At 42.0% G+C, this 27,097-nt stretch overlaps 2 protein-coding genes across 2 annotated transcripts in view; both read right to left on the bottom strand.

Annotated features, from left to right (window-relative positions):
- Positions 1-26,884, bottom strand: part of LOC117393049 (bromo adjacent homology domain-containing 1 protein) — a 69,568-nt gene extending 42,684 nt beyond the window's left edge. The window contains exon 1 of the mRNA XM_033991225.2: positions 26,096-26,884. The gene's annotated coding sequence lies outside the window, so the exon portion shown is untranslated. The remainder of the gene's footprint in view (positions 1-26,095) is intronic.
- Positions 20,172-24,202, bottom strand: LOC117392577 (histidine-rich glycoprotein-like). Its single transcript, XM_033990670.1, has 2 exons — positions 24,106-24,202; positions 20,172-21,091 (listed from the first exon to the last, which is right to left on the bottom strand). The coding sequence occupies exons 1-2, from the start codon at positions 24,200-24,202 to the stop codon at positions 20,172-20,174; spliced, it is 1,017 nt and encodes a 338-aa protein (XP_033846561.1).
- Positions 26,885-27,097: the final 213 nt, after the last annotated feature.

Genomic DNA, 27,097 nt, shown 5'->3' with positions numbered 1-27,097 from the left:
CCTTTAAGAGCAGCAGATCGTGTATATAACAATATTTTCTAAGGTGTTTTTTGAGCAATAACAAAACCTGTCACTGATTAAATGTAAAATAGAGAAGTTTAATGCCATACTGTGGAACCTTTCATCACAAACGGTTCATAGTGGAGCTTTAAATACATCACGATCCTATTTTATGAGAACATTTCTAAAAGCTATAAACGAACCCGCGAACCTGAATCTCAACCAAAAGTGTTTATGTCGAGAACTGGGAATCAAACCGCCAACCGTCGGCTCATTGGGCAAACGCTCTACCAACTGAGCCGCTGTTATAAAGACATGTACTGTGATATTCTTTACTTCATCTGCCAGACAAACACACGACACGAGAACTTGACTTTTCCAAACTCTCTGTGGTGTTTCAGAGTAATATGAAACGAGGGCCGTTGCCGTAGCAATGGACAATTTAAAAGGTGCAGTGTGTAACTTTCTGGAGGTGGCTCGTCTAGGCCCGTCATGATAATCACTATATCGACTTTTTGTTCCAACACAGACACAGAACTGTACTTTTGGGGGCGTCAATATTTTTCGTGAGACTTTTTCTTTAGATTAGTGAGAATATTTTGATTATTTTGATTATAATTATTACTACTTCTTGTCTCATTATAGACACAAACTAAATTATAATCCTTAAATATTATAATCTCTAAATGTTATGTCTAAATGTTATAATATTGAAATGTTATAGCCTCAAAATATTATAATCTCTAAATGTTATAATCTCTAAATGTTATAATCTCTAAATGTTATAATACTGAAATGTTATAGCCTCTAAATATTATAATCTCTAAATATTATAATCTCTAAATGTTATAATCTCTAAATGTTAAAAACTTGAAATGTTATAATCTCTAAATGTTATCTCTAAATGTTATAATCTCTAAATGTTATAATCTCTAAATGTTATAATCTCTAAATGTTATAATCTCTAAATGTTATAATCTCTAAATGTTATAATCTTGAAATGTTATAGCCTCTAAATGTTATAATTTCTAAATGTTATAAACTTTAAATGTTATAATCTCCAAATGTTATATTCTCTAAATGTTATAATCTCTTTTTTTTTTTCTTTTTTTTTCCACTTCATGTTTTAACTCTACTGTAGATTTAAAACAGTTTTTGTGGATGATTTTGTTTTAGAGTTTGGTTTCAACATCATCTTTTATCGTCTATATTGACTTCAGCTGTATATCGCGACAGACCCGCGCACGTTTACGGCACGATTTAACGAAAAATAGAAAGTTAAAGCCACACTTCGGAACATTCCTGTTTGAATACTGAAAATTCCTCAAAATGTGACACAGATCAGCTCAAACCCTGATGCCCTGCAGATCAGCTACAGTGAAAACATCCGGCGTTTGATTGAGTTTCCTTCTGTTCCGCCATGTTCTCGTCGACATAGAGACGTTACAGCTTTTGCCTGGAAAGTTCCACAGTTTGGCATTAAACTCATCCAGCTGCATTGAGACGGGCGGGCGGCGTCCACCCAGTCAGATCTGTGGAGAGGGGATCCAACGCACAGCACGAACACATGTTTTCACGGTTAAAAAACAAAAAAACAAAACCCAAAACTTTAGGCTTTTGTGGAAGCTGGACACATTTAAAGCTACAGTACGGAACATCCAACGCAAAGCAATAACATCACGTCACCAATTTGTGTGTTACGTTGTTTTGAAAATGATGGATTTTAGTTGAAGCGTGAGTTTAAAATGAAGATAATCTCAAAAAAAATGCGACGGTTTAAAAATAAATGTTTGTAAATCGATTTTTAGAAGAGATTTACAAACGTTTTTTTTCTCAAACCGTCCATTTTGTTTGAGATTATCTTCATTTTAAACTCACGCCGCTCCTTTTCAACAACTCACCGCGAACGCTCCAACTCAAATCCATCATTTCTAACAGAACATAACGCAAAAAAACCCCGTGTCCCTCCTCACTCCTCACTCTGACCCACGGACATTCACGTGCATCACCTGTGACGCACACGTCTCTCCTGTGCGCGTAAACGCCTCAGCTCTGCTCCTCTCGCCCCATTTACGCGGAGAGCACGTGGTTTTCCCCGGAGCTGTGGCGGTGCGCTGATGCCCACGGACACGTCCTGGCATCACAAAGTCTAAAAAAAAATCTCCGACCAAACGAGCGGAACTGGCCCTTTAAGCTCAACATTTCCACGCCGCGCTGCGCTATTATGGACGCGTGCTCGCATTTGCGCACATTTAAACACGCTCTCGGGGGGAAATATCGGGGGATAACACGTCGCTTGGCCATCTGAAGTAGCCTGGCTGTGGGCTGGGGGAAGAAGAGGAGGAGGAGGAAGAGCAGGAGAAGGAGGAGAAGGAGGAGAAGGAGGAGGGGGGGGTCGCTGCTGCTCGTCCAAAACCGAAGCGAAATCGCGTCTCTAATGACATTTCCTACGTGTATCCGCGCGTGTAGCCTCGTGTGCTCGCCCCACGGTCCTGGATCAGACCGGGGGAGGTGCACGGCGCGTTGTAGCAGCAGCAGGAGTGTGTTTGTGTGCCCGTGTGTGTGTCTGTGTGTGTGGTTGTGTTGTGTAGTGTTGGTGGTGCACGACGCGAAAAATCCGCTCCTGCGCTCTGCTCCGAGAAGTTAAAACACCCAAAGCGACATTTAGGAGGAGAAAACACTGCCAAAACGGTAACTTACGTGATCGGGGGGAGGGAGGGGGACGAGGTGGAGGAGTCGAGCGTCGTAGGATCCACTCAGAGAGACACACGGAGACACGCAGAGACACGGAGAGACACGGAGAGAGAGCGAGGCGAGCGCAGCAGCAGCAGCAGAGGACGAGCCCAGATCAACGCTCCCTCTCTTCCTGGTTTGGGGCTTTTACGCGCAAAACTTCATCTAAACCAATTATCTCGCGTTGCAAAATCCGGTTTCCACTCGTGCAGGAGGAAACACGCCGCTGCGTAACGTGGAGCGCGGGTAAAATGCGCGTCTTTGGGGATAAACTTGGATTAAAGCGCACGGGCGGTGGATGTGGACGCCTCTCCTCCTCCTCCTCCTCCTCCTCCTCCTCCTCCTCCTCCTTCTCCTCCTCCTTCCCCTCGAGCTTCACCCTGGCGTTTGTCGTGACCAAACCACGGCCACTCGAGCGCGAGACTGCGAGAACGAGTCCAGAGAAACGTCGAGAAAACAAAACAAAAAAAAAACAAAAAAACACGCGCACAAAGAGGAGAAGGAAGAGACAACGCCACATGGGACACGCTATCAGCCCTGTCCCATGTGCTGCGGGACAGATAAGACATTTAAACAGAGCACGAGAGCACGAGAACACGAGAACGCGAGAACACAAGAGCACAGGGCGAGTTCAGCCTCAACTCTGAGCCCGGGCTGGACAAACTTCACATAAACAACATTTAGATCTCACTTTGAGTCCATTTTTATTACATTTTACTCACAAACAGGTCTGAAAACTGATGTATTTGAGTATTTCTGCTTTTTTAAGGGCAAAATAACAAGTCAAACTGGAAAATATAGTTAACTATATATATAAATACTTAGTTACAGAATGCTAAATACCTGAACTGAAGTGTATTTTGTAACTTATTGGGTCAGTCAGAGTGTTGTGTTCTGAGTACGTTGAATACTTTCACACTGAGTTTGCGTTTTATTAAAGTAAAAAAAAACATATTTCTGTTGTTATACATTCATTTATGTCGAGTTTATGCATTAACACTGTGCAGTTCTGAGCCAAATTTACAAAAAAAATGAGCTGGAGGTGGACGAACTTCACATAAAGAAAATTTAGATCATTAAAAGAAAATACTGGAGTCCATTTTTATTACATTTTACTCATGGACAGGTCTGAAAACTGATATATTTGAGTATTTTGGCTTTTTTAAGGGCGAAATAACAAGTCAAACTGGAAAAATATAGACAGTGATGGAAGAATACTTAAATATATGTAAATATTTATCTACAGAATGATGAATAGTTGAACTAAACTGTATTTTGTAGCTTATTCTGTTCCACGGGCCAATCACAGAACTTAAGCTGCATTTTATATAAGTGTAAAAAACATATATCCGCTCACAAACAGCTTTATTTTTGTTGTTCTGCATTCATTTATGTCGAGTTTATGCACTAATACTGTGCAGTTCAGAGCCAAAATTGCACAAAATGAGCTGGAATTGGCCAGAATTCATAAAAATAAAACTTAGATCATTAAAAGAAAATACTGGAGTCTCCGTTTGAGTCCATTTTTATTACATTTTACTCATTAAGATGTCGGCAAACTGTTTTTTTAGGACAAAATAACAAGTCAAACTGGAAAAATATAGACAGTGATGGAAGAATACTTAAATATATATAAATATTTAGTTGCAGAATGATGAATACCTGAACAAAGTGTATTTTGTAACTTATTCTGTTGTTCTGGGTTCATTTATGTCAAGTTAAACATGAAAAATCAAACGTACACACTGTCAGAGCTGTGTCGTATTTCTTTGCTCTAATCCTGTGCAGTTCAGAGCCAAAACTGCACAAAATTAGTTGGGACTGTCCAAAATTCACATAAAGAAAACTTAGATCATTAAAATAAAACAGTGGAGTCTCACTTTGAGTCCATTTTTATTACATTTTACTCATGAACAGCTCGGCAAACTGATGTATTTGAGTATTTTGGCTTTTTTAAGGGCGAAATAACAAGTGAAACTGGAAAAATATAGACAGTGATGGAAGAATACTTAAATATATATAAATATTTAGTTGGAAAATACACTTAAATTCAGTATTTTGTAGCTTATTCTGTTCCACGGGCCAATCAGAGAACTTAAGTTGCATTTTATTAAAGTGTAAAAAACATATATCCGCTCACAAACAGCTTTATTTTTGTTATACGTTCATTTATGTCAAGTTAAAAATTTAAAAAAAATCAAACTTGTCGACTGTCAGAGCCGTGTTGTATTTATGCTCTAATCCTGTGCAGTTCAGAGACAAAATTACACAAAATCAGGGCTGTCCAAACTACGGCCCCGGGGCCAAATGCGGCCCTCAGACCAAATTTTGTCGGCCCTCATGCCTCCGCCTAAACTGGCCCAATTAATCAGGAAGTTTTTTTTTTACTACAAATTGAAGAGATTCTACTTCTATAACCTGAAAAAACTAATAATAATCTTCTAATCAACCCTGCACTAAAAAAGTACCATCGTGTATTTACAAAACTAACTGTAATCTGTAATTTTACTGTTCAGAATAAGTATTTTTTTCAGTACAAGGGTTCAGCTACTTCCCAACACTGAGAAAGAAGTAAAAAAAATATACCTAGTAAACGAAACAAAAGTGCAAAGTTCATTTAAAACAGACACAGGCCACGTTTTTTAGTTATAAATAAAATAAAGATGATGAGATTCACAAGCCTCCATTTTGTTTAGTAATATGTAAAATAATCTACACTGTTACGCATCCACATGGTTAAAGTTCAGACATTCACAGGCTGGAATCGTACGGAAATATATAAAACAAAAAGAGTTTAGTTTGTGTGAGGATGAAACACAGCAGCCTCCATTTTAGTGAAGTTTTCAGCGACGTAACGAAGTACAAGAAGTAAAGTACTGTGTTTAAATACAGTAATACAGTCATTTTAGGCATCTGGATACTTTTTACTTTTACTTCACTACATTTGAGAGCAGTATCTGTACTTTCTGCTCAACTGCATTTCCGAACTGAGCTGAAAAGTAGAAGTATTTTTTATTATTGTCCTGCCGGGACCTGCTGAAATGTGAGGGTTTATTTTTAACACGTTCAGAATTTGAGCGAAACAAAAATATACAAATAAAAACGGAAAAAAAACATTGATTCAGCTCAAATCTTTATCAAAATCAGCACATTTGAAGCTTTACCAGACTCAAAATCTGTGAAATACTTAAACTTTTTGCTCTTTAAGTACCTTTTTAAACAGGTCCTTATAGATTTTTTCATGTGATACTTTTACTTGAGTATTTTCTTGCTCTAGTATCTATACTTTTACTTCAGTACCAAAGCGGAGTCGTCGTTCCGTGTCTGGTTCAGTGAGTCTTTACGCTCCGACTCGTTTGTTCGTCGTCACGAGGAGCAGGAGACGAGAGCAGAGTCTGAGTTTGTGAAATAAAAGTCCAGATTTACCAAAAGGACTCGTTTGTTCTGCGGCGGCGGCGGATCTTTAGCTCATGTCACAGTTTACGCGTTTTTCTCCCGAGGGTCATTAAGAACAAACTGTGTGAACCGGCCCGGCGCAAGTTTACACACGGAGGAGTGAGACGTGAACAGCCTCACGAGAACGAGCAAAACAACTTTTAAAACAAATAAAACTAATAAAAGTAATAAAAGTAAAAAAAACATCTGAGAGACGTGTCTGAGGAAAGAACTGTGTGAGTCCAGAGGAAGATCTGAGACTGACACCAGAGCAGACGAAACACAGAGCTGATCCGTAATGAGGTGGGAGGAGTGAGTGGAGTGGGAGGAGCAGACGAAGAGGGCGGAGTGAGCAGAGTGGGAGGAGTGAGTGGAGTGGGAGGAGTAGAGTGGGCGGATTGGATGGAATGGGCAAAGTAGGAGGAGCGACAGAGTGAGTGGAGTGAGAGGAGCAGACGAAGAGGGTGGAGTGAGCAGAGTGGGAGGAGTGAGAGGAGTGAGAGGAGTGAGAGGAGTGGGGAGGAGCAGACAAAGATGGAGGTGTGGGTGGAGTCAGAGGGGTGAGCGGAGTGAGTGGAGTGGGAGAATTGGATGGAATGGGCAGAGTGGGAGGAGCGACAGAGTGAGTGGGGTGAGAGGAGCAGACAAAGAGGGCGGAGTGAGCAGAGTGGGAGGAGTGAGCGGAGTGAGTGGGGTGAGCGGAGAGGGATTAGTGAGTGGAGTGGGAGGGTTGAGAGGAGTGAGAGAAGTGGGAGGCGTGAGAGGAGTGGGGAGGAGCAGACAAAGATGGAGGAGTGGGTGGAGTCAGAGGAGTGAGTGGGGTGAACAGAGAGGGAGGAGTGAGTGGAATGAGTGAAGTGGGAGGCGTAAGAGGAATGGGAGGAGCAGACGAAGCGGGCAGTGTGAGAGGAGTGAGTGGAGTGGGAGAAATAGAGAGGGGGCGGATTGGATGGAATGGGCAGAGTGGGAGGAGCGACAGAGTGAGTGGAGTGAGAGGAGCAGACGAAGAGGGCGGAGAGGGGAGAGGGAGGAGTGAGCAGAGTGAGCAGAGTGAGTGAAGTGGGGAGCGTGAGAGGAGTGGGAGGAGCAGACAAAGAGGGCGGAGTGAGGGGAGACGGAGGAGTGAGCAGAGTGAGTGAAGTGAGCGGAGTGGGAGGAGTGGGCAGAGTAGGCAAACTGAACAAAGTGAGCAGGGTGAGCAGAGTGGGCGGAGCATCAGCTCTTCACACGCAGGATGTGGAGCTGCTCCAGTCGAGTGGACGTAGAATCAGCCCGAGAGTCGCCACAACAGAACCAGCCTCCCCCATAAACAAGACAGTCATTAAAGACGGTCACATCACTCATGTTTTCACACATGAACCGTCACGTGTAAAACATTAACGAGTTTGACCCGTGTCCCGCTCGTTAAGTGCTCCCCCTGAAGGTCAAACGCTCACATTACACTGTCGTTTCCTCGTCACACACAGACCTGGAGTTGTGTTTGTTTTTTTTGTTTTGTTTCATTCTCACACGTTTAACACACAAACAAACCTGCAGATTTAGACTGAGTTCTTCTCTCAAACTGAAAACACTCTGTTCCACCTTGTGATGTCATCATGTGGCGATACAGGAAGTGCTCCACTGTGTTTTTAAACTCCACACACCTTCATTTCTAGAATCATTTGGATCATTTCAGACATGGAATTATTGTCAATCTACTACTGAACTAAAGGTAAAAGGAGCTGTTAATTTGAAAACTACCACTTGATGACATCACAAGGTGGAACAGAGCGTTTGGAGGTTTGGAGATGTAGACCTTAAACCTCACAAGAGTCAGTTTCGTGTCAGTTTCAGTTTCAGTTTTACAGCAAACAGAAACTTCTCCATTTCTTTTCATGTCGTGTTTTTCTAACCGGAGGCACTGCGGGTTTTGTAAAGAGTCGTCTCCAGAGCAGCTGATTCCAAACCGTCCGCTCCTCTGACCCGCCGCTCGGGTCGGGGAGGCTGTGCACTGAAGTCATGGCTCTAATTGTCTCTTACGCGGCTCACACATAACCAGCATTTGGCAACACGCTATAATCAACCAGTGAGCCGCTCCCCCCTCGTCTCCTCCGGGACGTCCTCCAGCCTCACGCCGTTTATCACAGACGACTTTTGGAGCTTTTATTAAAACGGGTTTAGAAAAAAAAGCAGCGCAAAAACAACTGGGAGGTGATTTTATACGTTTGTCGAGTTCCCCCCGTGCAGCCGTGATGAAGTCCCACAAGAACGACGCACGTCTGGAACTTTAAATGAGCTCAGTCATGTTTTTATAACAGGATGATTAAATCTGGCTGTAAAATGATACAGTTATGGTAATAATGATGAGAATAGTTATAATTTAATAGTAACTGTTCTGGTTTTGTGCCGGTTTGGCCTTGATTTAGTCCTGGTTTAGTCCTTGTTTGATCCTAGTTTAGTTCTGGTTTAGTCTAACTTTTGTCCTGCTGTAGTTCTGATTTAATCCAGTCCTGATTTAGACCTAGTTTAGATCTGCTTTAGTCCTCCTTTAGCCCCCCTTTGGCCCCTCTTTAGTCTTAGTTTAGCCCCGCTTTAGCCCTGCTTCAGTGCACCTTTAGTCCTCCTTTAGCCCCCCTTTAGTCCTCCTTTAGCCCCCCCTTTAGTCCTCCTTTAGCCCCCCTTTAGTCCTCCTTTAGTCCTCCTTTAGTACCGCTTTAGTCCACCTTTAGTCCTCCTTTAGTCCTCCTTTAGTCCTCCTTTAGTCCTCCTTTAGTCCTCCTTTAGTCCTCCTTTAGTCCTCCTTCAGTCCTCCTTCAGTCCTCCTTTAGTCCCGCTTTAGTCCCGCTTTAGTCTTAGTTTAGCCGTTTTTCCTCTGCTTTCCCTCCTGCTCTCCTCCTGTTTTCTCTCTGGTTTCCCTCTGTTTTCCCTCTGCTTTCCCTCCTGCTTTCCCTCCGCTTTCCCTCCGCTTTCCCTCCGCTTTCCCTCCGCTTTCCCTCTGTTTTCCCTCTGCTTTCCCTCTGCTTTCCCTCTGCTTTCCCTCCGCTTTCCCTCCGCTTTCCCTCCACTTTCCCTCCGCTCTCCTCCTGTTTTCCCAAACACATCACTACTATAAAACTCCACAAACGCCTCAGGTCCGTGTGGCCTGGAGTCTCCACAAAACATCACCACAAACTCCGCCACAATCCCACATCAGCGCCATCGATCCGCGGAGCCATTATAAAACAGAGCGAGGCGCGTTCCCTCGTTACGGCCATTATCTGAAGCAGCCCCTGAACCGACGACTCACCGGGACATTGTGCGTTTTCCCATGATCCATCCGACGAAACGGGCTCAACAGAACGATGACATTTGCCGCTCGTGATTTCACAGCAGAGAGAGAGAGCAGCTCCAGACATCTTGTTCTGCTCGTTCTCCTCCCTGGACACGGTTTCTCACTAAAAATAATATTCACAAGACTTGTTTGAAAAATCTATACACACAAAGCTTCTGGGTGTGGGTTTGAACTCCGCTAAACTCCATTTTTACTCGTTTTGTTCTCCAGATGTGCAGATTCAGACAGAACAGAAGCGAAAAAGTGACGGTACGGCGCCTTTGAAGTAACGTTACTCGACTAAAAGTACAAATACAGGTTTAAGAAAGTACTCAGAGGTCAGGGGTCGTGGTTTTATACGGCGTTTTTGCGAAATCCGGGAAGTATCAGCTTTATTTTTACATTATTCTCTCTGTTTTTGTCTGTAAAACCCCTCACCACACACTTTATACACTTTTCTCACACAGGCATTAACATTTTCTCACATTTCTCTCTCGTTTAAACTCTCTCAAAGTTCAAACCTTCGTAGGCGTCTTTGTCGGTGCAGAACGTTTCATCGACATTGTGGGTTTTGTCGGGGAGAAAACGAATTGCAAACGTACAGCACTTCAGAGTCACACTGAGATCCAACGTTTATGTAAATTTGTCTGAACACATTCTGTACTGGACAGGAGACACGGCACGGAGGAGACTGATGGACAATGGTCTACAGTCCAACAGCCAATCAGGACGCACGGACACAATGGTCTACAGTCCAACAGCCAATCAGGACGCACGACACAATGGTCTACAGTCCAACAGCCAATCAGGACGCACGAACACGAATGGTCTACAGTCCAACAGCCAATCAGGACGCACGACACAATGGTCTACAGTCCAACAGCCAATCAGGACGCACGACACAATGGTCTACAGTCCAACAGCCAATCAGGACGCACGACACAATGGTCTACAGTCCAACAGCCAATCAGGACGCACGACACAATGGTCTACAGTCCAACAGCCAATCAGGACGCACGACACAATTGTCTACAGTCCAACAGCCAATCAGGACGCACGACACGATGGTCTACAGTGCAACAGCCAATCAGGACGCAGGACACAATTGCACTAAATAAATCCGCGAAACAGTGAGAGCACGAAAGGTGAACCGTATTAGCTGGAATTTATGCAGAGACCATAGACTGTTTACATAAATGGACATAGCTAACATGCTAGCTGCCGCGTTCCAAGACAGGAAGTGATCGTGGGCGCACTTCCTGCTCCATTGACTCTGGCTCCAATTCACTTTCTATTGATAAACTGTCTCCTCTCTCTGTACCTTCTGATGTCAGACTCGTCATTTTGGTGTTAAATGTTTGCATTAACCCGCGCTCCAATTCACTTTATGGAAACACAATAAAGATGTACTGTGTAACTTTCCCGGTGGTGGTGGGGGACCCTGCTCCTCGTGGGAATGTTACAAATATGGCATTAAAAAATCGATCGTGCAGGAGTTTACACTGGTGGAAAACGCCTCGAGTGGGGCCTCCTCTCCGCCCGACGCTCGACGCTCGGGCTGATGATGCCGTTTGTCGTCTCCATGGAAACACCTAAGCCAAATGGCATCGCAATATACAGGAAGTGCTCCACTGTGTTTTTAAACTCCACACACCTTCATTTCTATAATCATTTGGATCATTTCAGCTTCTGGAATTATTGCCAATCTGCTCCTGAACTAGAGGTAAAAGGAGCTGTGAACTTGAAAAACACTACCACTTGATGACATCACAAGGTGGGACGGAGCGTTTTTGAGGTTTGGAGATGTAACAGACTAATAATAAAGTGTGACTCAAACGCGTGTGAGACAAAACACAACTCCTGAAGCTGTTACTGTGTCAAAAAACAGACCTGAACATGATTTAAAGCTCATAAAATCAGCCAAAACACCTTTAAAACTCAAGAGTCACTGATCTCTTTTGACTTCTGGAGCGTGTACGGTGGCCTCGCAGGGACATTCTGTTGCCTGTAAACAAACGTGGTGTAAAAGGTCAGAGCGTTTGAGTAGTTCGCCGCTCACAGATGTATAATTATAGAAATGGGAAGTAAAGAGGAGCATTGTAGTCGATGAATCAAGAGGAACAGAGGGGCTTCCTGTGGTCGCCAACGGCAACAAATCAAACGATCCGCTCCATTTTCTCCCGACACGAGATCACACGGGCGGCGGAGGACGGAACGAAGTGAAAGTAGTAAAGTACTCTGGATACTTTTTACTTTTACTTCATTTGAGAGCGGTATCTGTACTTTCTACTCCGCTACGTTTTTGAACAAGACTGAAAAGTAGAAGTATTTTTCATTATTGTCCCAGACCTGCTGAAAAGGCTGAGGGTTTATTTTTATTTTTTATTTAATTTTTCATAATTTGAGGAAATAAAAATATAGAAATAAAACTAGATAGGGGAAAAAAGGCTGATTTAATTGTTTGTTTTAAATTTAGCTCAAATCTTTATCAAAATCATCACATATGAAGCTTTAAACTCTGCAAGAAATACTTTTACTTTTTACTCTAAGTACATTTTAAACAGGTACTTTAATACTTTTACTTAAGTAGATTTTTCATGTGATACGTTTACCTTTACTTGAGTATTTTTTCTGCTCTAGTTCCTGTACTTTTACTTAACAAAATGTATTACTTCTTCCACCTCTGCACACAAGACACATAATGAATCAAAGTTTTTCAATAGAAAGTGAATTGGAGCCAGAATCGATGGAGCAGGAAGTGCGCCTATGATCACTTCCTGTTTGGATTGTGCAGCGGTGGCTAGCAGGTTAGCTACATCTGTATACAGTCTATGGTTTCCACACTTCAAACTCCGCCCCTCTGCTGCTGCTACGAGCTGGAATCGCACCGTCAACCTGCGGGTCAGTGGAAAACTCTATACGAACTGTTCACATGTGCTCACACTGGTCTGATCCTGGTTTAGTCCTGGTTTAGTCCCGGTTTAGTCCTGGTTTAGTCCCGGTTTAGTCCTGGTTTAGTCCCGGTTAAGTCCCGGTTTAGTCCGATTTAGTCCCGGTTTAGTCCCAGTTCAGTCCCGGTTCAGTCCTGGTTCAGTCCTGGTTTAGTCCCAGTTTAGTCCCGGTTTAGTCCCGATTTAGTCCCGATTTAGTCCCGGTTCAGTCCCGGTTCAGTCCCGGTTTAGTCCAAGTTTAGTCCCGGTTTAATCCCGGTTCAGTCCTGGTTTAGTCCTGGTTTAGTCCTAGTAAGGATAAGTGCTTTTCACAACTCTCAGAGCCCAGAGCAGAGTTTTGCGATCACGGTAAAGCTAACAGCAACTAGCATGCTAACACACACTTCCTGATTATGAGACAGTTCACGTTATACAACAGATCTGAACTGGACAAAGACACGTTTACCTCAAATACATGGGGAAAAAATGAATTAAATATTCAGCAGGAGGCCATTTTAAGATGTTTATATAATTCACATAAAATAAAGATGGACTGTGTAACTTTCCCGGTGGTGGTGGGGGACCCTGCTCCTCGTGGAAATGTTACAAATATGGCATTAAAAATCGATCTCGCAGGAGTTTACACTGGTGAAAAACGCCGCGCGTGGGGCCTCCTCTCCGCCCGACGCTCGGGCTGATGATGTCGTTTGTCGTCTCCATGGAAACGCATCAGCCAAACGCCCTACTGCGGAACATTCTTGGCATTCTTGACGTCTCCACTGAAAACAAGCAGGTAACGGGCTCTCAGCGGAAAAGTTACGCAGTGCAGCTTTAAAAACAACCTTTCTGTAAATATTTAAATGTCCTGTACCTGATTTGTGTTTGAGCAAAATATGGCTTGCCCCAGTACAGATATGACGCGTAAGCAGCTCTGGAAGTCAAAATAAATGTGCTGTGTTATAAAGAGTTTTAATGTATGAGAATGAGGTGCGCATTAGCCTGCTAGTCATTGTCAGCATTACAGTGACAGTAAAAACTCTGCTCTGGTCTGTGTTTGCTGTGGAAAGTGCTTATAAACTCATCCTGGTGAATAGTGAGGATGTTCTGAATGCGTAAAATAAGAGAATCTGCAAATGTTCAAGACTAAAAATCACGTCGAGAGCGGGATTCGAACCGGCAACCTTCAGATCAGTGGGCAAACAGACAACTGAGACACTGATCTAGTCTTTCACTGGTACTTTTCCATTTTCCAGTTCACTTTTTGTAATAAAAACCAAACAGACTCATAAATCTACTCAAAACAAACCATCTTAACATTTTTTCGTTTATTTTGCGGTTAATCCGAGTCCTCGTCGTGATTTTCGAGCCTCCATTTTGTCCGTCTGAGCCACTCTCCATTAAACAAAGCAAACGTTTAAAGTGCAGCGTTGCGTTAAGTTAACACAAAATGAAACACCGAAGCACAAATGGAGCGAATCCACATCCACATCGTGTTAAATGGAGCCGCGATAATCCAGAGGGATGAGGGGCTCGAAACACACGATTAAAGCTCTACTACGGAACCTTTAGAGTTGTACAGGGTCCCCCGAGAACATCTCCATGGAGACAGACAAGTGTGAACCTCCACCAGACAAGTTTAAAGAGGAGGTATTTACTTCTGTGGGGTATTAAAGAGGAGGTATTTACTTCTGTGGGGTATTAAAGAGGAGGTATTTACTTCTGTGGGGTATTAAAGAGGAGGTATTTTACTTCTATGGGGTATTAAAGAGGAGGTATTTACTTCTGTGGGGTATTAAAGAGGAGGTATTTACTTCTACAGGGTATTAAAGAGGAGGTATTTACTTCTACGGGGTATTAAAGAGGAGGTATTTACTTCTACAGGGTATTAAAGAGGAGGTATTTTAACATGTGGGGTATTAAAGAGGAGGTATTTTAACATGTGGGGTATTAAAGAGGAGGTATTTACCTCTGTGGGGTATTAAAGAGGAGGTATTTACTTCTACGGGGTATTAAAGAGGAGGTATTTTAACATGTGGGGTATTAAAGAGGAGGTATTTTAACATGTGGGGTATTAAAGAGGAGGTATTTACTTCTGTGGGGTATTAAAGAGGAGGTATTTTACTTCTATGGGGTATTAAAGAGGAGGTATTTACTTCTGTGGGGTATTAAAGAGGAGGTATTTACTTCTGTGGGGTATTAAAGAGGAGGTATTTACTTCTACGGGGTATTAAAGAGGAGGTATTTACTTCTACAGGGTATTAAAGAGGAGGTATTTTAACATGTGGGGTATTAAAGAGGAGGTATTTACTTCTGTGGGGTATTAAAGAGGAGGTATTTACTTCTACGGGGTATTAAAGAGGAGGTATTTTAACATGTGGGGTATTAAAGAGGAGGTATTTTAACATGTGGGGTATTAAAGAGGAGGTATTTTAACATGTGGGGTATTAAAGAGGAGGTATTTACCTCTGTGGGGTATTAAAGAGGAGGTATTTACTTCTACGGGGTATTAAAGAGGAGGTATTTACTTCTACGGGGTATTAAAGAGGAGGTATTTACTTCTACGGGGTATTAAAGAGGAGGTATTTTAACATGTGGGGTATTAAAGAGGAGGTATTTTAACATGTGGGGTATTAAAGAGGAGGTATTTTAACATGTGGGGTATTAAAGAGGAGGTATTTACTTCTGTGGGGTATTAAAGAGGAGGTATTTACTTCTACGGGGTATTAAAGAGGAGGTATTTACTTCTACAGGGTATTAAAGAGGAGGTATTTTAACATGTGGGGTATTAAAGAGGAGGTATTTACTTCTGTGGGGTATTAAAGAGGAGGTATTTACTTCTACGGGGTATTAAAGAGGAGGTATTTACTTCTACGGGGTATTAAAGAGGAGGTATTTACTTCTACGGGGTATTAAAGAGGAGGTATTTACTTCTACAGGGTATTAAAGAGGAGGTATTTTAACATGTGGGGTATTAAAGAGGAGGTATTTACTTCTGTGGGGTATTAAAGAGGAGGTATTTACTTCTACGGGGTATTAAAGAGGAGGTATTTACTTCTACGGGGTATTAAAGAGGAGGTATTTTAACATGTGGGGTATTAAAGAGGAGGTATTTTAACATGTGGGGTATTAAAGAGGAGGTATTTTAACATGTGGGGTATTAAAGAGGAGGTATTTACCTCTGTGGGGTATTAAAGAGGAGGTATTTACTTCTACGGGGTATTAAAGAGGAGGTATTTACTTCTACAGGGTATTAAAGAGGAGGTATTTTAACATGTGGGGTATTAAAGAGGAGGTATTTACTTCTGTGGGGTATTAAAGAGGAGGTATTTTAACATGTGGGGTATTAAAGAGGAGGTATTTACTTCTGTGGGGTATTAAAGAGGAGGTATTTACTTCTGTGGGGTATTAAAGAGGAGGTATTTACTTCTGTGGGGTATTAGCTGTAACACAATCATATGTAAAATCACCATGTTTCTTTTATTGTTTTAAAAATGTTATATTCGCCCAAAACAACATCTTGGTATTAACATGTTTTATAAGTTTCACTTTCGTTTTTGACGTTCTGAGTCTCCCCTCCCTTTGCTCTCTGTGCTAAGTCACTCCCCCTTCAGAGCGATGCCAGCTCCCATTGGACACCGTTGTTTTCTAACGCAGAAATCAGCGGATTGTTTCATTTATTAGGTCGTTTTAGATGAATATTGTGATTTAAACCGTCCAAACTGTAACGTAACGATCCACGAGTGTCGGAGATGAGAACCATAGAGACACAATGAGGGCTGATTTACAGTGTTTCTATTCTTAGACACAAACACCAGACACTGAAGCCGCGTTGCAGCTGAAGCAGGATCGGGGGTTAATTCAATAATCAGAATGCACGTTTACAGTTGGGAGGTCGTTCGGGTTAATAATGAAATTAAACATTTAGCGGCGGGGGAGCGCGGGGTCGTTTACGTGCGGTCCGCCGGTGAGTCCGTCTATAATGGAAAAAAGAAACGCCATTATCTCAAACGCAAACTGTACAACACGCAACGTAATGGAGCTAATGGACTATGCAACACGGACAGTCCAATGTAAGAACGAACGGACGCGTTTTTAGACGGTGAGTGATCGTTAAGTGTATTTTTGTTACGTAAACGAGCAGCAGAGCGGTGCATTAGCGGTTAGCATCCTGCCACACAGCAAGAAGGTTCCGGCTTTGGTTCTTTTACCGGATGGAGTGGATTAAGTGGACTAAGTGAGTGTGACGTCGCCCGCAGCGTCTGGCTCCGGTTAAGTGAAGCTAATCGAGGCTAGCAGTTATAGCGGCTAATTTGGTGCGGATGTACATATTTGGAGTTTCAACCGTGAGTATCATAGCAACCGAAGAGCCAATCCCGAGCGAGGCTGTTCAAGGTAACGCCCCTTCCCGCACCGCACCACTGGTTTAGAACGGAGCAGGCGCATAGCAACGCTGTCAATCAAACTTGTTGCTAACGCTAACAGGAGAAGTTGTTTGTTATTAACGTTCATATCTTGATTTACAGACACAACATTGAAATAAAAATACCGTAATCACGTAGAGCGCGTTAATACGAACATTTAAGACCAAAATGACGAGAGTCGATGGATCAGGAAGTGCGCTCATGATCACTTCCTGTTTGGAACGTAGCGGCGGCTAGCAGGTTAGCTTAATGTATTTGTAGTAGCAGTTGTAATAGTAACTGCAGCGTGATATGTAATACTGGAAGTGAAACTAGACAAAATACAACAGTACTTTTTAGTTTCTTTCCCCCCCTACAAGTAAAATACCTCCTCTTTAATACCCCACAGAAGTAAATACCTCCTCTTTAATACCCCACAGAAGTAAATACCTCCTCTTTAATACCCCATAGAAGTAAATACCTCCTCTTTAATACCCCACAGAAGTAAATACCTCCTCTTTAATACCCCATAGAAGTAAATACCTCCTCTTTAATACCCCATAGAAGTAAATACCTCCTCTTTAATACCCCACAGAAGTAAATACCTCCTCTTTAATACCCCACAGAAGTAAATACCTCCTCTTTAATACCCCACAGAAGTAAATACCTCCTCTTTAATACCCCATACAAGTAAAATTCTCAGAAAATACCATTATTCCAAGTTAAAAATAACATTCTCTTGTGAAAAAGTAAGTGTAAATTTAAAAATTCCAAAAACTATTGTCTTATTTCCGAGTCTCCGCTCGTGTCCGGGTTTGGCAGGGTTCCAGTGTTGAGCTTTAACATCGGGCTTTTAATGGAGCGGTCAGTGCTGTGAGTCCAAGTGTGGATCATTAGACACTTTTATATAAGATTTATACGACGCACATTTAGTCACAGATCGAACGACGCCAGAGACCAAAGACAAGGACTCGCTTCAGCACAGCGATTCCCCGGTCTCACAGCGATTCCCGAGTCTCACGGCGATTCCCGAGTCTCAGGGCGATTCACTGCAAGGTTTGGAAAATATACTGTGGTTTAGATTAGAACGGATCAAAACTGGACTAAACTGGGAGTAAACCAGGACTAGACCAGGACTAAATTCTGGACTAAACCAGGACTAAATTCTGGACTAAACCAGGACTAAACCAGGACTACAGCTGGACCACAGCAGGACTGAACTGGGACTGAACTGGGACTAAACTGGGACTAAACCGGGACTGAACCAGGACTAAACCAGGACTAAACCAGGACTAAACCAGGACTAAACCAGGACTAAACCAGGACTAAACCAGGTCTAAACCAGGTCTAAACCAGGACTAAACCAGGACTAAACCAGGACTAAACCAGGACTAAACCAGGACTAAACCAGGACTAAACCAGGACTAAACCAAAGTGAGTGTCTGAATCTCTTTACCCAGATTAAAAGCTCAGTTTTACTTTCTGTATTTCTGTCACTGGGGCAGGATTCTGGACCTTTAGTACTTTTACTGCAAACAGGGTTTGAAAAGTACTGCATTTAACCAAAACATTTAGGTATTTGTACTTTACTTAAGTACATTTGACAGTGGATACTTTTTACTTTTACTTCACTACATTTGAGAGCAGTATTTGTACTTTCTACTACTCAAAATTTGCATGAAATACATTTTTAAACAGGTACTTTAAGAGTAAAATGTACTTAAATACCTTTACTTGAGTGTTTTTTTCATGCGATACTTTTACATTAGTATTTTTATTCCCTGGTATCTGTACTTTTACATGAGTATCAGACTAGAGTACTTATTAACCCAGTGCCTGTTGGACTTTGACGTCATTTTAACTCACCGATTTAAAGCTGCTCTGGGGGGTTTTTTGAGGAGGGGGAGGGTCCACCACCTGCTCGTTTCCATGGAGATATTTTCGCTTTGTAATTTCCAGTAGTTAAACATCCCGCACTTCTACTTTTACTCCGTTCGGGCGACGTTCTTTTACGACGGGAGGTTTGGGACGTGAGCCGGTCTCAGTTTAAGGCGGAGAATTTATGGTAAAAATAAATAAAATAAATAAAATCTCGATTGTTTTTGCACAAATCAGATCAGAGGAAAACAGCAAAAGAGCCACACTGGAACATTTCAAACCAGTGCTCGAAAAGTACTCTGTTACATAAGTAAAAGTACAGACACAGAGGTAAAAAGTTACTCCATAAAAGTAAAAGTATCACATGAAAAAATCTACTTAAAAGTATTTAGGTACTGGTTTAAAAAAAATCCAGCCAAAAATATAACGTATCCATGGTGACAAGCAAGTGGCATAACCCCCACCCCCAATAGAAAAGTTACACAGTGCAGCTTTAAAAGAATTGAAAACACTAAAATAGTTGGGTTTTTTTTCTTATTATGTCCAGAGGTGGATGAAGTACTCTACACTGAAGTAAAAGTACAGATACAGAGGTCAAAAGTTACTCAAGTAAAAGTAAAAGTATCACATGAAAACTCTACTTAAGTATTAAAGTACATGTTTAAAAATGTACTTTCAGAGTAAAGTGTTGTTCATTTAAGTGTAAATGTGGAGATATTGATTCAAAATGGCACAAACTTTGTTCAACAGAAACAACATTAATACATTTTACTTTTTTTCTTATGAATTTTTGTGTATTTATTTAAATTTTGTGTTTTTATTTTTGTTTTGCTCAAAGTCGAAGCTTAAACTCGAAAACTTTATTCAGGATGTTTCCACGAACACGGTAAAAATAAGCCCTCAAAAGATATTTAAAGTACTTTTTACTTTTCAGTCCTGTTCAAAATGTAGTGCAGTAGAAAGTACAGATACTGCGCTCAAATGTACTGAAGTAAAAGTAAAAAGTATCAACTGTAAAATGTACTTACATAAAGTACAGATACTTACATAAAATCCATAAGCAGAGTATTTTTTATACTTTTACTTAATTTCAAACCAAATAAAAGTCAGAGCCAGATGTTTTTTCTAATTAACGAGAAAAAGTGATTTAGAAATTAATTTAAAAGAAGTAAATCGACAGTTTGCAGCTTTAAACACTTTATAAACAATATGGAACTTTTTTATTTCTGTGGTTTTGTGGATTTATTTAAAAGTGTTTGAGGCTCTGGGAGTTTTCAGTGAATTCTATGTAATTTCTTGTGATATTTACTCGACAAAATGATCGTTTTTCTTTTTGATTTTATGCCTGAGATTTACTCCAACAAACAGTAAAAAAAATATAATTAAAAAAATGTCATTTCAACAGAATTAATCGTCTGATCTTCTACAAACACGTCACAAACTAAAAAACTAAGAGCCGCTCTGAAGGGACAGCGGCTTAGCACCGAGAGCAAAGAGAGAGGAGGCTCAGAGCAGCACAAACGAAACGTGTTCATAGTCGTGTTCATAGTTCTGTTCATAGCCGTGTTCGTAGTTCTGTTCATAGCCGTGTTCATAGCCGTGTTCATAGCCGTGTTCATAGCCGTGTTCATAGTCGTGTTCATAGCCGTGTTCGTAGCCGTGTTCATAGTCGTGTTCGTAGCCGTGTTCGTAGTCGTGTTCGTAGCCGTGTTCATAGTTCTGTTCATAGCCGTGTTCGTAGTTCTGTTCATAGCCGTGTTCATAGTTCTGTTCATAGCCGTGTTCATAGTCGTGTTCATAGCCGTGTTCATAGTCGTGTTCGTAGCCGTGTTCATAGCCGTGTTCATAGCCGTGTTCATAGTTGTGTTCATAGTTGTGTTCGTAGCCGTGTTCATAGCCGTGTTCATAGTCGTGTTCGTAGTCGTGTTCATAGCCGTGTTCATAGCCGTGTTCATAGCCGTGTTCATAGCCGTGTTCATAGTCGTGTTCATAGCCGTGTTCGTAGCCGTGTTCATAGTCGTGTTCGTAGCCGTGTTCGTAGTCGTGTTCGTAGCCGTGTTCATAGTTCTGTTCATAGCCGTGTTCGTAGTTCTGTTCATAGCCGTGTTCATAGTTCTGTTCATAGCCGTGTTCATAGTCGTGTTCATAGCCGTGTTCATAGTCGTGTTCGTAGCCGTGTTCATAGCCGTGTTCATAGCCGTGTTCATAGTTGTGTTCATAGTTGTGTTCGTAGCCGTGTTCATAGCCGTGTTCATAGTCGTGTTCGTAGTCGTGTTCGTAGCCGTGTTCATAGCCGTGTTCATAGCCGTGTTCGTAGCCGTGTTCATAGCCGTGTTCATAGTCGTGTTCGTAGTCGTGTTCATAGCCGTGTTCATAGCCGTGTTCATAGCCGTGTTCATAGCCGTGTTCATAGCCGTGTTCCTGGTCTTCTCCGGGGCCGTCAGTGTGAGGACGAGGGGACAGTCAGATGCCCTTGAGAGCGGAGACATTAAATTTGCATCTTGAGAGTCCGATCGGTGACCAGCCCAATGTCAGGTGTCAGAGAGCGAGTCTGAGCGGCCAATCACAGCTCAGATCAAGAACGACTCAGATATCTGCACGACGGGCGATATTAAAGAGGTCATATCACACGGTTTAGACGTTTAAAGACGTTTAAAGGCGTTTAAAGACGTTTAAAGAGCACGTATCACACTGTTCTCTGTTCTAATGTCGTTTCCTCGTCACAAACAGACCTGGAGTTGTGCTTTTTTGTTTCATTTACACATGTTTAACTCACAAATCTGCATATTTAGGTTGAAAACGCTCTGTTCCACCTTGTGATGTCATCATGTGGTGATACAGGAAGTGCTCCACTGTGTTTTTAAACTCCACACACCTTCATTTCTAGAATCATTTGGATCATTTCAGCTTCTGGAATTGCCACTTTTCTCAATTGAACTAAAGGTAAAAGGAGCTGTGAACTTGAAAACTACCACTTGATGACATCACAAGGTGGAACAGAGCGTTTTGAGCTTTGGAGATGTGACAGACTAATAATAAAGTGTGACTCAAACATGTGTGAATGAAACAAAACACAACTCCAGGTCTGTTTTTGACAAAGTAACAACATTAGAACACGACTTAAAGCTCATGAGTCCATTTTGCTTAATATAGGTCATTTAAGCACTTCCTATTTTACCACATGATGACATCACAAGGTGGAACACAGCATTTTGAGCTTGTCATGAAGTGGTAGTTTTCAAGTTAACAGCTCCTTTTACCTTTAGTTCAGTAGAGTGTCACAACTCCAGAAGCTGAAATGATCCAAATTATTCTATAAATGAAGGTGTGTGGAGTTTAAAAACACAGTGGAGCACTTCCTGTATCACCACTCGATGACATCACAAGGTGGAACAGAGCGTTTTGAGCTAAATTAATAATAAAGTGTGACTCAAACATGTGCGAGTGAAACAAAACACAACTCCAGGTCTGTTTTTTGACACAGTAACGACATTAAAACACGAGTTAAACGTCACAAGAGTCAGTTTTGCGTAATATCGAACCTTTAAACGTCTTATTTACCCGATTTTCCCGCGTTTTTAAGCTAAACGCGTCTCGTCTCAGTTCACATATTTTTTTACGAGCGTCTCTTGAGGTCAAAATAAGTTCGCCGCCGCCGCTCGCCGTCTGCGTCTAATTAGAAAGAATTTTATTGTCAGATCATCAGGAAGTGATAGGGACCGTCGTTGTTGTTGGCGTTAGCGTCGCGGCGAAACTGCGCTCGGGGCTTCTGAGAGAACAGAGCTTATAAACTCATCACTGTGAGTAACCAGGATGTTCTGAATGAATAAGGTCAGTGAGGAGCGACGGGAAAACTCTTTTTTTTCATTTTTAAACAGAAGAAATGAGGAACAGCGCGTTTAAGAAGATCGTTTTTGAGTTTTTTTGTGAAATATTCTTCAGATTTCGCGGCCATTTTATACATTTTACCGTGAAGATTTGATACGTGTCATGTGACGTGAACTAAAGCCGTAGTGTGGAACTTTCTGGCACGATTCCACAGAAATTTAAAAAGACAGTTAAAACTACACTTCGGAACATTCCCCACACAAATACACACAGAGACGTTTCATGTCATACTGTGAAAAACTAGAGCCAAAGCAAAACGATTTCCATGGAAATGAGCAGGTCAAATATGAGTCAGGTTTGTGGAGATGCGAGCCAGAATAGTGCGATAAACACGGCTTTTTTTTTTTCTTCATTTTTAGACATTTTTTTGGCTAAAAAGTTTCACGCTGTGGCTTTAAGTTAAGTGATTTTAATTATCTGATGTGTCACGTCAAAGTGTGAACAACTACAGCCAAAGCAAAACGATTTCCATGGAAACAAGCAGGTCAAATACGAGTCAGGTTTGTGGAGATGCGAGCCGCAATACTGCAATAAACACGCCTTTGTTTTAGACAGTTTTTTGGCTAAAAAGTTTCACGCTGTGGCTTTAAGTTAAGTCATTTTAATTATTCAATGTGTCACGTCAAAGTGTGAACAACTAGAGCCAAAGCAAAACGATTTCCATGGAAACAAGCAGGTCAAATATGAGTCAGGTTTGTGGAGATGCGAGCCGCAATAGTGGAATAAACACGGCTTTTTTTTTCTTCTTTTTTTAGACATTTTTTTGGCCAAAAAGTTTCACGCTATGGCTTTAAGTTGAGTCATTTTCATTTTCTGATGTGTCACTTTTTTTTTTTGTTTCGTCTAATTAAAAACTAATATAAACGACGTACAATTTTAATTTCCTGAACATAATCAAGATAATAAAAAACTACTTTTTTTTTGCTCCAAAGTCTGAACTCTGCTCCAAACACACGACTCCACTGACAGAGAATCGACTCCAGATCTGTCCGGTAAAAACACGAATCTAAGTCATTCTGGATTTGAGCTAATTCAGTTTCAATCTTGATTAAAATTTGATTAATTGCGCAGCTTTGGTTTAAAAAAAAATCGTCGTTTCAGGAGATTTCAGCCAAAGTTTTCCAGAGTTCTCCACATAAATTTGTACTTTCTACTCCACTATATTTTCCAGCTGTACGGCGAAGTGAAAGTGTTTTTTTATTATCGTTTGACACCTGCTGATAAGCCCAACGGTTCATTTTTAGCCCGTTTGCAGCTTGAGCAACAAAAACACACAAATAAAAACGGCAAATCAACAAAATCCAGCACAAATCTTAATCAAAATCACTAAATCTGAAGCAAATTCAAGCTCAATCTGTATCAAAACTCGATTATTTGCACAGCTCTGGTTTCAAATAAAAGCAAAGTGTCAATTTTGTGAGATTTTAACCTAAAGTTTTCCCAAAGTTCTCGTCGTTGCGGCAAAAACAAAACGCATCAGCTCCAGTTCAAACGCAGCCAAAGCGTCTAAAATAACGCTTTTATCACAGCTCCGTTTCACATCAGCAGCAACACGTGTCCACCTCCTCCACCTCCTCCACCTCCTCCACCTCCTCCACCGTCTCCACCGTCTCTTTGTAATTTTCCCCCTGCCACACGCCAAGATCCATGTCCTTATGATGTCATTAGAGCGTCATTCATCACGCGTTAACCGCTCTGGCATTTGAGGAAAAAGTCAATTTACCCAAGAGACGTCCCTGTTTTTTTTACATTTCCACACTTGTTTTAATCCCGTTAAACAAGAAATAACGACTAAACTTTGACGCAACGACTCCATTTGACATTTTTTACGCGCGCGAATTAGTGTGCGTCGCCGTGCGTAATTCCCGATCGCGCGATTACGTCTATAAAACACATATGTCAACCTCAGGCCCAGGGGAGGAAATCTGGCACGCGGTGTAATTATATTTGGCCCGTGACATCATATTCGCGGGTGGATAAAGCGCGCACAGATAATACTACAAATCCCAGAATGCTTTGCTAGTACGCTGAGACAAATGTGCAGAGTAAATCAGAAAATAACGCGAGGGGAGCGACCACGACCGTGCGATCAAAAGACGCGAAGTTTATTGGGTTTTTACTTTACAAAGTCGTAGCACGAAAGGTTTAAATGACGAACTGTTGTTTAATTTAATGCCCTGATGTTTAAACGGTTTTCTAATCATCGTCCGTGTGTTTTAACTCACAAAACACTGACATTGGTCGATTACTTTTAAGGGGGCGGTCCTTTAACTTGTATAAGAGGAGCAGAAGAGTGAGACTGAGCGGGAGTTTTTTTTAACCTTTTTAAATCAGAATACAGCAAATTGAGCTTGAATAAATGTTTTTTCTGTGCACTTTTTCTACTCCAAGGTCTGGACTTTTCGTAGTTTGAAAGTCGAATTTACAGTGACTGAAATTTTTAGTATTATTTATGCATTTTTTACTTTTTTTGTCTTGTGAAAAAGAGATTTACTCCAGCCTAATTCTTCCAAAACAACCAGACTGTTCATCAATTTTTGCTCGTAAAACATCAATCCCACCCACTTATTATTATTATTATTTATTTTATTTTATTTTTTTTATCTTTTTGTATTATTATTTTTATTTTATTAATTTTATTGGCTTGTAAAAAAAAAAAAAAAAAAAAAACTTTAAAAAGGAACTTGAAAAGCTACAGAGAGAGACATAATGTATTTTATTTATTTATATAAGAAATGAACACTACTAATGTGTCTTTTATTTTATTTTACTCCAAATTTAATGTAAATTTAATGTAAAAATCAGGCTTGAATTCCAGTTTTGTGTTTTGTGTGTCTAAAGTTCATATAAAAAGGTTAAACATCACACTCAGGTGCAGCCAATGTGTCAATAAATATGAAGTTTGAGCCAAAATTAACAACAACTGGGACAAATTCAGGGGCCACTGCGAGTCTGAGTTTGACATTTACACCGTAAAAGTAAAGATTAACCGATTAGCTGATTGATCCACAGCTTGGCACGTGCAACTCCAGCCAACTCCAGCTTAAATCTTCCAACAAAAACCGAAACGTCCAGTGGATTTTTGCGCGTAAAAACCTCGATCCCACCCATCCCGTAAAGTTTGCGCCCCCCGCGTGCAGGTGACCCGGTGTCCGCGAGACCCCCGCGCTCTCACAGCTCCTCTCTGACCTTGCTGGAGTCTCAGGCGAGGACAGGGCGAGGACAGAGCGAGGACAGGGCGAGGACAGGGCGCTATTATCCGCGTTATGTGGCACTGCACTTGGTACGGCGTTGGTAGCGTGTTGATACTGGGAACAGGAGGGAGGAAGAGGAGGAAGAGGAGGAGGAGGAGGAGGCGGTGGTGGTGGAGGAGGAGGGGGTAACACGCACATACGCACACATTCACTGCAAAACTGCCAGTCCGATCGCGAGTATCCGAACCACTCCCTCGGTATTCAACATCACAGCCATTTATCTGCGTCCTGCGTGCGCGCAAACACCAAACATCCAGGGCAGAAAAACAAGTCGAAGCCATGACTTACCGTATCGTAGCTTCCCCCCGTAGCAGCCACTGATATCTACGTAGGATTTTCAGAGGTGCGTGGCGCGGGGAAGGAGGGGAAGGAGGGGGGGAAGAGTCGCCAGATCGTGCGTAATTTTCCAAAACGCCAAAAAAAAAAAAAGATCTGCGTCCGAGCGGCAAGTAAGAACAAGAAAAAGAAGAAGAAGAAGAGGAGGAAAGGGAAATACGCTCGGTTCTCCTCGATGTGTCGCTGTGCTGTACTCCACACGGGGTGAAGGGGGGGAGAAAAAAGCAGCCAACAACTCCCCGTACACTCCGCAAACGAACGATTCTCCCGATGTTTTGGGTAAAATATCATCCACGGATCCGCTGCGTCCGCGAGAAAACACCACCAGCTCCAGCACCAGAGCCACCGCACCACGTCCTCCTCCTCCTCCTCCTCTGCTCGTGTGCTCGCTGGGTATACGGTGGCTCGCTCGTTCGCTCGTTCGTTCGTTCGTTCGCTCGTTCGCTGGTTCGTTCGCGCAAAAACACACACACACACACGCAGCGCTATATCCGTCAGTTTGGCCGGAGCAGCGCACGCAGTTTTCAGTTTAAACCCTGCGCCGTGGACTGTGGATAGCTCCAAAAAAACCAACAACAACAACAACAAAAAACACCCCACGCTTTGCTTTAAACAGAATAAACAGCCAGGTACGTCGTTTATTCGTCCACGCGCTCGTCCTGTGCGTAAAAACCCGCAAATACTAAAGTGAGATCTGGCACAGGGGGGATGTTTGCACAGCGTCAAAAGTACATCCTCATCAAGAGTTCTGCGCCGGAGCATGTGATGGCAGCGTGGGGAGGCGTTTAAAGGGGTATCCACGCGCGTCGGGCACACCGCGTCACTCCGCTCAACTTTTATTCGCAGCCGTGGGGTGAGTTTCAGGAAAAAAAAGCGCAAAAAATGAAACTTAAACGAGCGACATGACGCAAAAAAACTGACTCCAACAGAGGTTTGAGTCGCGTTCTACTGGAG

The sequence above is a fragment of the Periophthalmus magnuspinnatus genome, chromosome 24 (assembly GCF_009829125.3).
Source record: "Periophthalmus magnuspinnatus isolate fPerMag1 chromosome 24, fPerMag1.2.pri, whole genome shotgun sequence".
Taxonomy (NCBI): domain Eukaryota; kingdom Metazoa; phylum Chordata; class Actinopteri; order Gobiiformes; family Gobiidae; genus Periophthalmus; species Periophthalmus magnuspinnatus.
Note: the sequence above shows the minus strand (reverse complement) of the source record. Positions and strands in the feature narration are given on the sequence as shown.